At 31.2% G+C, this 12496-nt stretch overlaps 1 protein-coding gene across 1 annotated transcript in view; it reads left to right on the top strand.

Moving 5' to 3' along the window:
- Nucleotides 1–12145, top strand: part of TENT4B (terminal nucleotidyltransferase 4B) — a 53438-nt gene extending 41293 nt beyond the window's left edge. The window contains 6 exon segments of the mRNA XM_074293348.1: nt 1090–1303; nt 2487–2613; nt 2712–2815; nt 2918–3105; nt 5096–5260; nt 6951–12145. Of these exon segments, the coding sequence (XP_074149449.1) occupies nt 1090–1303; nt 2487–2613; nt 2712–2815; nt 2918–3105; nt 5096–5260; nt 6951–7127 (975 nt within the window). The 3' untranslated portion in view covers nt 7128–12145.
- The last annotated feature ends 351 nt before the right edge of the window (nt 12146–12496 follow it).

The raw sequence follows: 12496 nt of genomic DNA on the forward strand, positions 1-12496 counted from the left end.
GGTATGTAGCTGAATTAATATAGTTGCTTAATGGATTAAAGGAAATAGTTTTGTTCTCTTAAGCTATTTGTTTTTGTTTAGTCTGTTTTTGCCTTCTTTAATTTAGTATTAAATGCCAGCCAAATATGTGGCAATTACATGAGTTTTCATAGAATTTAGGTTCTTTTTTTATGGTTACATAGTTTTTTACTGCTATAAGCATATTCTGGCCACAAAGTAATATACAACTCTTTATTATATATATATAATATATATATATATATATTATATATATAATATATAACTCTTTATAATAATTTTGTTTAGGATGTGAACTCATATAGTCCTAATCACACCACTAGTGTATGAAAACTACACAACATTAATGTAGTAATCTGACTTTCCATATGGTTCCAGCTCTAAAAGAGCTTAACTCTAAAAGAGTTAAGTTTTTAGCCATTATGGCTACCATAACACTGAACAGCTAACTAAATCTCCAGCCCTTCAATTGGACACTTGTGGTTGTTGCAGTGCTTAGTGTAACCTTAGCTTATAATGTGATCTTTGTGGTTAATGTACGGACTATGTTTAGAGATTGTGTCAAATTCAAATTATCTTAATACTTTTTGGATTTTGAGCCTCAACCAAAATTGGATTCAACCTGCATAATATAGCTTGTACATTTGTGTGTCCACACTTCTGCTTATTCAATTTCTGAAATATCTTGCATCCTCCTATTTGCTTTTAAAGTCCAACTTATATCATCTCTATGTAAAGAATTCTCTGATTTCCTTGGTGGTAACAAGCAGTCTCATCTGATTTCACATAGCATTTTTGTTCTGCATTTTTATTGTGTTCCTATCATGGCATATTATATATGTGTATATGTTATACTCTCATTAGACTATAAGCTTTATGAACACAGAGTCCTTTGTGAGGCTATGAGACTGGCTCTTATGTTATTTTTGCATCTTCTCTAGCTTCTAATACAGTGCTTTATAGTACTTAATATAAATGTTCTTTTGAAATTCCATAGAAATGTAGTATTTTTTATTTCTTAGACTCCAAGGAAGAATCAAAAAAATTTGTTCTTTTTTTCCCTCTGCCCAGCTGCATCCCAGGGAAGATGCTTGCATACCCAATACCAACTATGGTGTTCTCTTAATAGAATTTTTTGAGTTGTATGGACGTCACTTCAATTATCTCAAGACTGGCATCCGGATAAAGGATGGTGGTTCATATGTGGCCAAAGATGAAGTGCAGAAAAATATGCTGGATGGTTACCGGCCATCAATGCTGTATATTGAAGATCCCTTACAGCCAGGTATTAAAGTTGTTGGATTTTTTGGAATCTATAGAAAATTAGTAGTCAGTTTATTGTAGCTTGAAATCACTTTTCTTATGAGGCAGACCAAGAAAATAACTTCCATATCAGTTTGGAGTAGATCTTCTATTCACCTTTGTCATTCAAAAAGAATCATTATGTGATGTACATTTGTGTGGTATATTTGGTAATTTTTTTTCTGAAACATCTCTTCCTTTGCATCTAACAAGATTTCAATGTTATACTTTAATATATGATTAGTGTGAAGATAGTTAATGGCAATGAGAATTATAGGTACTACATAGCTGAATTAAAATAGCTACTTAATGGAGTAAAGAGGTAGTTTTGTTCTTTTGTGCAATTGTTTTTATTTAGTCTGTTTTTTTCCTTCTTTAATTTGGTATTATCTTAAAAAGTATCCACAAAATACCTTTTCCCTTAGATTTTTCAGTGTTACATTATTTTATATCCAGTTTTTGTATTGGTAGTCATTTTAAAAATTATTCTTTTTCATCAGTCATTCTTTCTTAGACATTTTGACAATGAGTGATGGGGCATCTTGGTGGTGTAGTAGATAGAGTACCACCCTGGAGTGAAGGGGACTTGAGTTCAAATTTGGCATCAAACATTTAACACTTCCTAATTGTGTGATCCTGAGCCTCAATTACTTCTTGGGGAAGTATACAACAGCAAAAAAGAAAATGAATAAGGAGAAGTACTCACTAGTGAAATTTTTAAAAAGTAGCTATAGTTGAGGAAACTTCAACTTCACTAGTGATCTAGAGATCTTTTAAGGCTATATTCCTGTAAAAATTTCTGATTTAGTGTTTTTTCTCCTTTGGAAAAAGGAGAACAAACTTAGAAATTGTAACAATGTTAGAATTTTGAGGAAAGCCATAGGCCTATTCCTTTTGGCTTGTGTTTATTTTTTAACCTATGATAGAATCTTTTTTGGCAAAACAACTTGAAGTCATCTGAACATTCCTTAAAAATAAGTACTGGATGTGTGATAGACAGATTCAGAGATTTGGTATAGAATCATTTTTAAAAGTAGTCAAAATTTTGAATGTGGTTCACACTAGCTTATTATATATTGTAAGATAAAATATAATTTCAGCTTTTATAATTTCAAATCAAGTAAACAAAAAACTTTACTACATTTATGTATGCATTTATTTTTAAGGTAATGATGTTGGAAGGAGTTCATATGGTGCCATGCAAGTGAAACAGGCTTTTGATTATGCATATGTTGTTTTGAGTCATGCAGTATCACCAATAGCAAAGTACTATCCCAACAACGAAACTGAAAGGTAAAAGTAGAATTAAAATCAGTGCATCAAATCAAGATTTATGAGTTCTATATTTTTATATTCTAATATGTTTTTCTTTTAATTTAAAATATTTTCAGCATATTAGGTAGAATAATTAGAGTGACAGATGAAGTGGCTACATATAGAGATTGGATATCAAAGCAATGGGGCTTGCAGAATAGACCTGAACCTTCATGCAATGGTAAGATTTTCTATATTTATTTAATCTTACATGGTCTCTTATCTTATACATTGTGCATATTTATGGGAAGAAACGTTTTCCAATTTCTTACCACTCTTTCAGGAAACGGTGTTACCTTGATAGTAGATAATCAGCAGTTAGATAAGTGTAACAATAATCTATCTGAAGAGAATGAATCCCTGGGAAAATGTAGAAGTAAAACTTCGGAATCTCTTAGTAAACACTCTTCAAACTCTTCATCAGGTCCAGTGTCTTCCTCTTCTGCCACGCAGTCCAGTTCTAGTGATGTTGTAAGTATTTAATTATAAAACATTTTTTGGAATTAGTTCTTCTATTGTGCTAACAGTATTTGAATATTTGTAGCTCATCTTTTGATTACTGAATAATATCTAGACATTTAATTATTAAATTATTTGGTTGATTAGTTATTGGTGGTCCATTTATTTAATAGTTTTGGGTTTTTTTGGCCAATAAGTTTGAATTTAATAAATATTTGAACTTTACAGAGGATATTAAACTACTAGTTTAAAGTAAAGCAAAAAGTGAAATTTTCATTCACTAAAAAAGTCAGTCAGCAAATAATATTATTTATGTATACATAAATATGCATACTCAAGATCAAAATGCATGTTTTCTGTTTCCTCTGAAATTCTCAGAAGTCTCAAGGTGAAGCTCAAAGATGCTTTCAAGAGTAAGTAGAGCAGCCACAAAACAGAAAAATTAGGAATTGTTAATATGATTGCTAATAGAGGAGACACTTATAGGGCTTAGAGGGAAGATAGGGAAAGAAAAGAAGAAAAAAAGGTTGCACAGAAACCAGGGGCATACAATAAGACAGTAATATGGAGCTCATAAACATTGAAGTTTGCACTAATAGGTCTGAATAACTGAAATTTTTTTTCCTTTAAATTTTTTCCCCTCTCAATTACTTATAACATTCTTTTAAAAAAAATAATTTTGAATTCCACATTCTTCCCCCCTACCATTGGGAAGATAAGTAATTTGATAATGATATAGGTTATACATGTTCACTTTCATACTAGTCATATAGTAAAAGAAAATAGATCAAAAAACATGAAAAAAAGAAAGTAAAAAATAATATACTGTAATCAGCATTCAGATTCCATCAGTTCTTTTTCTGGAGTTTACTACATTTTTCATCATAAGTTCTTTGGAATTGTCTTTGATCTTTCTATTGCTGAGAATAACTAAGATCATCATATATAATATTGCATTTACTGTGTTCAGTGTTCTGTTTTTGCTTACTTCACTTTTGCATCAGCTTATGCAATACATCTTCCTAGATTTTTCTAGAAGCATTCTGCTCATCATTTCTTTCCATCAGATCAGAATCATATGCCACAACTTGTTCAGCCATTCTTCAATTGGTAAACATCTTTCCAGTTTCCAATTTTTTGTCATCACAAAATGAACCGCTATAAATATTTTTGTATATAAAGGTCTCTTTCCTTTTTCTTTGATCTCTTTGGGATAAAGACCTTTAGTGGTGGTATTTGAGTCAGAGTTCATCAACTGAGCATTTTTAATCATAGAATGTCAGAAATTTAAGGAGCTTTAGTAATTATCTACTTCAACTCTATCATTTTATATATAATCTAAATTCAAAGAGAAGAAACTTTTGTTGGTGATAGAGCCAGAAGTAGAACTCAAGTCTTCTAAGAGGCAACATGGGGTAATGACTGTACTTTGAGTCAGAAATATTGGGTTTTAAGTCCTGTTTCTGATACTAATTCTATGACCATACATGACTCATTTAACCTGGGGAAGCTTTAGTTTTCCAAGGTTAAATGAGGAGGCTGGATTATATAAATGGCCTATAAGGTTTCTTCTAGTTTTAAATCTTTGATCCTGTAATCCTAATTTTTAGTCCAGTATTCATCATGTTACAACATGCCATTGCTGCCGACTTTTGAAGTTCTATTCAAGGGGAAGTAACAGAAGCTAAGGATTGAATAGGGTTTTTAATTATGTTTGAAAATGAATAGGAGCCCCTTTACTTACTTAGAAGTTCCTTAAACTCGGTAGTTAAATTTAGAGGCAAAAATTAAGTTCTTTAAAAAAAAAAAAAAAAAAAAAAAGATTAAAAAACTCCAACCAAAACCTTGTCAGTTCTAGGAATTTTTTTGGAACTCTTAACTTCTAAAAGGATTTATTTAGTCCAAAGGACATTTGTTGTTGAAATATAATTTTTATTATTTTCTCTTGATACTTAACATTTTAACTGCTAAATAGTCAAACCATTGTATAATTTGTGTTAAGGATTCTGATGCAACACCATGCAAAACATCTAAGCAGCTGATTTGTCGTCAGTCTACTGTGAACAGAGTGGGATCACAAGAAGCATCTTTGGAATCCTCCCAATCAGGAGGGAAAATACAAAACAACCAAGCTCCTAATTCAGCCAATAGCACTAACAAATCACAGGTATGTGAAATTTCTATTCTAATCATTATTCATTTTAATACAGAATATTTTTATGGAATATTTTAATGTTAAATATGAAAAGTATGACTTATTTAAAGTCTATTTAAAGAAAATTATTAGGGCATTCATTTGTCAGTGTATAAAATTCCATAGTACAATGGATACTTAATAAGGCCTCTTCCTAATGATAGAGCTCTTTCTGAATCAACACAATTTATACTAAATCTAATGCCTTAAATGGGCCATTCATTTCTATAGAAAGACTACCATAATGTTTCAAAGTGATACTAATTATCATAAGCATCTTTGCATGATATTATGGTATGGTTTATACATAACCTCATGGATACTTTGGAGTTTTATGTGTTGTTGATATGAAGTGCTGAGCTCTGAATTGAACAAACTATTGTTAATTAGGAATGGTTACTTTTGACTTGTTAAAAGCCATAGTTTGTATTTCAAGTCTTTAAATTGTCTAAAAATTGCTGTGTCCATGAATAGAGAATCAAAATTAAAAAAAAAATTGTTTTCTATATACAGTAATATGCCAAGGAGCCCATTGTCAGCAAGGAACACATGACAAAGGAAATAGCAAACTATAAAATTAGAAATAAGAAATAAAAGCACAGAAGTGATTTTTATATCTAAAAGTATCACTATATTATATTACAGTAAATAAAAGTTGTTCTTAATTCCTTACTCATTTTGAAAATGAATATTATTCATATTGTGCTTTATTAAAAGAAAGTGTCATAAAAAATTATCTAAAAGAACTCTGGCCAGACTTTGTGGCATATACCTGTAATCCCTGCTATTGGGGGAGGCCAGGACTGGTAGATTGCTTGAGCTTGGGAGTTCTGAGCTATTAAGCTAAGCAAAGTCTGGTGCCAGTATGATGGACTCCTGAGAGTGGTCACCCAAGCCACCTCAGGAAGGACAAACCAATCCAGGTTTTGATTTGAACAAATAGAAGAACAGTTCTGATGCTTATCAGAAGTGGGGTTAGGTTTATGAGTGACTACTACACCAGGTGAAATAGGGAGAAAAAGAGAGAGATGGATGATTTAATTTTGAACATTGTCCAATAAATGATGATAGAAAAATTTGAAAGTTTGGTCAATTCTTTTTGTTTCTGTTGAAGCCTTTTGTTCTCACCTAACATTCATTTCTGAATATAATTGTGCCTCGTCCTCTTCTGAACTAGAGAACGTTTTCCTTGTTCAGCAAAATTAATTCAGCTGTTCAGGAAACTTAATCAAAACATTGGCCCTATGTGATAGGAAAATTATATGTAACATTCCATATTTTTTTTTTAAATCCCATACTTATTTTCTTATGCTGTTGTCTTGTGGTCCTCTCTTTGTAACATGTGGACAGGGAGAAATTTTAGCATAAGTAGAACATTATTAGGAAGGTAGACCCGTATTTGTAGGCCTTGAATTAAATTTGTTATTTGCTTAAACTACTTCTCTAATAAAGATTAAATATTATTAAAGTTTTAAGTATATCAAATTAAAGTAGTATTAAAAGATCACTATTATAGCGTCTTATGATCAGGTTTAACTCTTTTTGAAGACTTAGATGTTAAATGTTTTCTAATAATTATGATAATAAATTGCTATCATTTAAACATGGACTATTTTCTGTTTTAACATATGATATTCATGATTTTTTTTTCTCCTTTCCACAGCATGGATCAGCAAGGTTATTTCGTTCTTCCAGCAAAGGCTTCCAAGGTACAACTCAAACAAGCCATGGCACCTTGATGACAAACAAACAGCATCAAGGCAAATCAAATAATCAGTATTACCATGGCAAAAAGAGGAAACACAAGAGGGACGCAGCCCTTTCAGACCTTTGTAGATAGTTACCAATTTTATGATTGACTGTTCTTCTGTGTGCAATGATCTCATGCTACACGATAGTTTGATAGCAACTCCTGGGATTCATTCAGGAGCTTCAGACTGTTCAGACGTTGATTAGCAACTGCATTTTTTTCCCAGCTCGCCACGGAATGGATCATGAAGACTGACAACTACAAAAACAAAAAGGAAAAAAAAGGCTGCTCATTTGATAAGTCATATGCTATACAACAGGGTCATTTTAAGATTTAAAAGCTTGAATGTAAAATAAATATATATCCCATCAGCTTTATGCTGAATTGTAGGGGTAGTATTCAGTGTGTGTAGGGGGTGGTATAAACAAAAACTAAAAGTTTAAAAGGAGGGGGGAAGGAGAAAAAATGTATTTTGTGAGAAAACCAGATTTAAAAGGTGAAAGTGATTTGTGCATGATTTTTTTTTATTATTTTTGCATATATTTACCATTTTATTGTGTGTGTATATATATATATAGAAAACCATATTATAGGAAATTGACATTTGTAATAGTGGATTTGTTAATACTTTTTACATAACATTACTGTTTAAATTGTAAACAGAATTTTCTCAGGATTAGTTTGAAAAATAATCTGAATTGTCATCTTAACATCCATATGTAGGAACGTGATTAGTTCTGTTATTCAGAATTTGTTTTCCTCAGCATTGAAATGAATTAATAGAACACTTGTGACCTGCTGCAAAAGTTTTTCCTCAAAAAAGAAAAGATTTATGGTGGCAAATGAAGTTTATTTTATTTTGTAAAATGTGTACTATGTATTTTTGTGTAAACACTGAAAAAAACTATAGTCATCTCTGATAATTAGCTCGCAACTATTTCCTATAGTGCCCTTGTCTTTGGCAGTGGGCAGTTACACTAATTTGTTTTTCTTTGAAGTCTTTTTTTTCTTCCTAAAAAGGAAAAAAAAAGCCACCTGAATGTTGTCCATTCTTGTTGCAGTAAAAAAAAAAAAAAAAAACAAAAAACAAAAAACAAAACAAAAAAAAACACCTCAGCTCGAGTTCTACAAACATTTGCATGCCAGCTTCTTTAATCTTCATGCTTGCGTGTACTTGTTTTTTTCATTCTTTCTTCTTTTTTAAATTCATGCTAAACTTCTGTGGGAGAGAATAACTGTTTAAGCTTTAATGAAATCATACTTATAAAACTATTTTCTTATACTCCACTTTATGCTTTTGGTATTGTTTATCTTTAAAAATTAAATGGTCTTTGATAAAGGACATATTTCGTATTGCCTTATTAAGACCAAACACTTCTTGTCATCCCATTCTTTATCCTGCCCTTTTCATTGAATTGTTACCTTTAATTAAAACTTTTTTAAACATTGGCTTGTTTTAATCATACTGTAAATTTAGGCTATGGTCAATTGAATGCCTTGAGTGCAAATGAGATGTAAAATTCTGTTATTCACCACATGTTGAGTTTGAAACTGAGCTGGGGAAAAATTGAACATAATAGAATGTTAAATAGCTTTTATGAAAATGCTTCCTTGAAAGGGAAAAGCGCTTCTACATTCATCGTCAGTGTGTATGACTATTATATAAAGAAGCCATTCCTGAGATGAGGATCTTTTATATATGCATATATATGTATACGTATATGTATTCATATTACATGTGTGTATATACACATATACACACACATACACACACATATATATATACATATATATACACATCTATAGGCTTTTAAAATTTTCTTTTATATACAGTTACAAAGTACCAGACCAACCAGACAGTAATGGACACTATTAGTGCAACAACTTTTTAAATAAAATAATGCTAAAATGACCAAAACCAATGTCATCACTGAAATCAATATTTCAATATGTTAGTGTTTTACTTCAAAAAGGAAAAATACGTTCCAAAAGATGGAAACTCATAACACTTACCTTGTATAAACAGTATAAGAGTTTTAAATATGATGTTAATTTGACAATGTTTTAAATTTTAGATTCACATTTTGTTCAGATCAACTAATTTTTATCAACAGGATGTTGAGCTTTTGTTTATAGAAACTAGTTCAAGTCATACCACATGATGCATAATCACAGTATTTATTTTGTTTTTTTTAGATTATTGTGAATGTGTAGACTTTTGTTTACTGCTTAGGGACAAATTATTTATAAAATTATATAATCCAGTATTAGCTGCTATTAGCAAACTGTTTCAGATATATAAAATTTGCAAAGATCTGTGTTGCATTGGCCACACTGACTTTTTTTTGTTGTTGTTGTTTTGTTTTTGTGTTTTAAAGAATCACCCTCATTGTTGAAAGCAAATGTACTCTTAGGGTGCAGGTATTAGTGTTTCAATAAGCATGTGATTATTTTAAGGTGGTGGTAGCGGGAAGATAATCTTGATTCCATTGGGAATCTTAGGTTTGCCTCAATTTATGGTTTTCATAAATTTATTGGAAAAATCGCTTTTCCTGGACTGCTCAAGTTTCTTTTTGGTAAACAGTATCTTTCTAAAAGACAAAAAAAAAAAAAAAAAAAAAAAGCATGAAGGAAAATTGAGGTGTGTGTTACATTTCCTCAAATGACCAGCATTGTATTCGTAAATACTGTATATCTTGCAAATCTTTATTTAAAAAGGACAGTTGAACTGTTCATTTTTCAATCTGAAGTAAAATACTTTCAAGAACTTTTAGTTTGCCTGCTCATTTGTCTTGTACATTTCATCTCTGTATTTGACTTCCGTCTAATTCTTTTTTGAGTTTGAATATTTTGTGCAGATTTTGTGACTGAAAAAATAAATGTTTCATCTAAATATTATAGTTCATCAGCATCCTTGAAACATTTTTCTTTGCAGTATTGTAGAATTGGATATTTACAAATTATTCCTGTTTGTGTCATCAAAAGTTTATTTTTGTTGATTGTGTTTGTGCTTCATGTGTGTCTAGTTGCATTTAAAATTTTAATAGAAATGAGAGATAATGGTTCTTTGAAGTGCTGAAGCATCAAGAATTATAAATATAGATTTTGGATGATTATATTTTGATATTGCTTAAAGGCTGTTTATACACTTTAAAGGATTCAGTTAAAGTGTCAATATTTGCAAAGGATGAAGAGACCAGGTGTTCTGCTTTGGAGAGATATATCGCATTTGGTTTCTATCATAGGTTGTTAGTGTTATAAAACCTAATGGTTTTATGTCTAGCTGTTTTTGAACCCTCCCAAAGGGTTGAATGTCTATTTGTGCCTCTTTGATTTGCTTTCTAGTTGCTTGCTCCTCTTTGAGCTTGCTCCTGAGATTTAGGCTTCATTTGCTTGGGTTCCATTTTTCCTCAACTAAGTCTTCATGGTTCAGAGCAAAGCATGGGCAAGGAAGACTTTCCTTTTTCTCTTTCCTTTGGGGCTTTATATTACAATGGGTGTTCTTCCCACCCTCCCATCCCACCCCTACCCTCCCAGCCCCAGTAATGGTAAGTGTTATACTTCCCCAATCTATGAACTAGTTTTTGGGTTATAAATTAATGTGACCTGTAAATAGCAGAACCATAGTGCTGTGATTTGTTCTTTGCAAGAGCCTTTATAACTAGGATGACCAGGGTAATTTTATTGATGTTGTGTTGAAATGTTCAGAAACCATTATTAATAGGTTTCTGTAAGTTTTGTTGGTATTTTCATTATTTATGATGATATCCTGTTAATTGTTTTAAATTTGATCCACAGTTGGAAACTTATGGTTGCCTTCAATTATAGCATGCTATTGATTTTTAAAAATCACTTTGATATTTAAAAATAAGGGGGAAAATTCAGTTATAACTAGGGAACGTTCCTAGGAAAATGGATATTTCTGAACTAAATTTTTAAAAATTAATGTCAGACTTTTTTCTTCTAATAATTTCAAATTTCCAAACTGATAAATCATAAAAATGGTTAAAGCAACAACCAGACAAACTTGCTATTTCCTCTCATTGACCAGCTCTGTTAACTGTGTATGAGTGGAAAGCATAGTTCTCCTGATTATCAATTTTATATAATAAATATACTGATAGCCAGAACTTTATGAATGGCTGGTGCACATTTATTTGAATAGGAAAAAAATTAAAATTTTGCATTGCAGTTTTTCCCAGTGAAGTAATTGATTTAGTGAAACATTTCAGTAATAATGTAGCATAAATATTGAAATAAACATTTGTATAAGTGTTTCATTGAAAATACTGTGTTTGCTTTTCCTCAGGTTCTAAACCTTTACTTTGAGATTTAGATCACTCTTCAGTCTGACAGAAATGGAAGTTTTGTGGAAAATAAGTGTTTAAAATTGTAATATGCTGTTTGATTTAACATAACCAAGGAACAAGCCAGATTTCACTGTGAAAGTTACTTATATGGTTAACAACTTTGTTTCTCTATGATGTCTTTTTTCTTATTGATAGTATTAAATGTTTTTAATACTGTTGTCAGAGCTAGGTCTTATAAGCTTTCAACTTACCTTCAAACCTCAAACAACAGATTAATCAAATTTTTTTCCATCAGAGAGAGTGATCCAAATATAGGTCAAAGCTGTTATTAGCAAGAAAGCCTTATTTTTTTATAGGCTGGTTTGGATAAAATACCTAGAGCCTAATATTAAAAACTAAAAATTCTTTTAGTAACGTCTGATATTTTGTTTCCCCGATCTCTTTTTTAAAGCATTTTAGCTTTTAAGGTTTGTACTTTAAAGTGCGTGCCTTAGTATTGCTGAAAATGGCCCATGGTTCAAAACCTCTGATCTAGAGTTATAGGAAGAACTAAAATGCTAGTGACAGTGAGTGGTTGCCTTGCTGTTGTTGTTTCAGCAAGCATGGGCTTTGTAATTTGCTGAAAGAAGTTGTAGCTGTATGAATGAATCCCAAACAGGTACTTTACTGGGGGTAGTGTGAAAACTAGGTGTCCTCTTAATTTGTGTATCCGAGTCAAAGTTTCTATTTCAAGTGATTATCTGTGTATCTGTATTCATCTCAAGACCTAAAATGTCAAATAAAATCCTTGCAGATCCATAGCCTTTGCTACTTTTTGTTGAATCCGTTTCCATGTGGTATGATGTAAGGGGAGGGGGGGCCATTACCAGATGCTGGTTAACAATTTTAATGAGTAGTTATATTCATGTTCGCTTTATTCCTTTGTCCTATACATACTATAATTCTTTGAGATAATTACAAATAATAAAGTATATGGGTGGTACTATAATACAAAGTCACAAAATGGGAGGAGGGAACTTCACCAGGAGAGATTTTATCCCTAAAGATAGCAATTTTATTAGATTCTTACCATTCAGGGATGATTCTTACATGAAATTAAGGAATTAGACAGGTAAGCATTTTGATACTCGTGGGAATAGCTAATTGCGT

This window comes from Sminthopsis crassicaudata, chromosome 2, assembly GCF_048593235.1.
Source record: "Sminthopsis crassicaudata isolate SCR6 chromosome 2, ASM4859323v1, whole genome shotgun sequence".
NCBI lineage: Eukaryota > Metazoa > Chordata > Mammalia > Dasyuromorphia > Dasyuridae > Sminthopsis > Sminthopsis crassicaudata.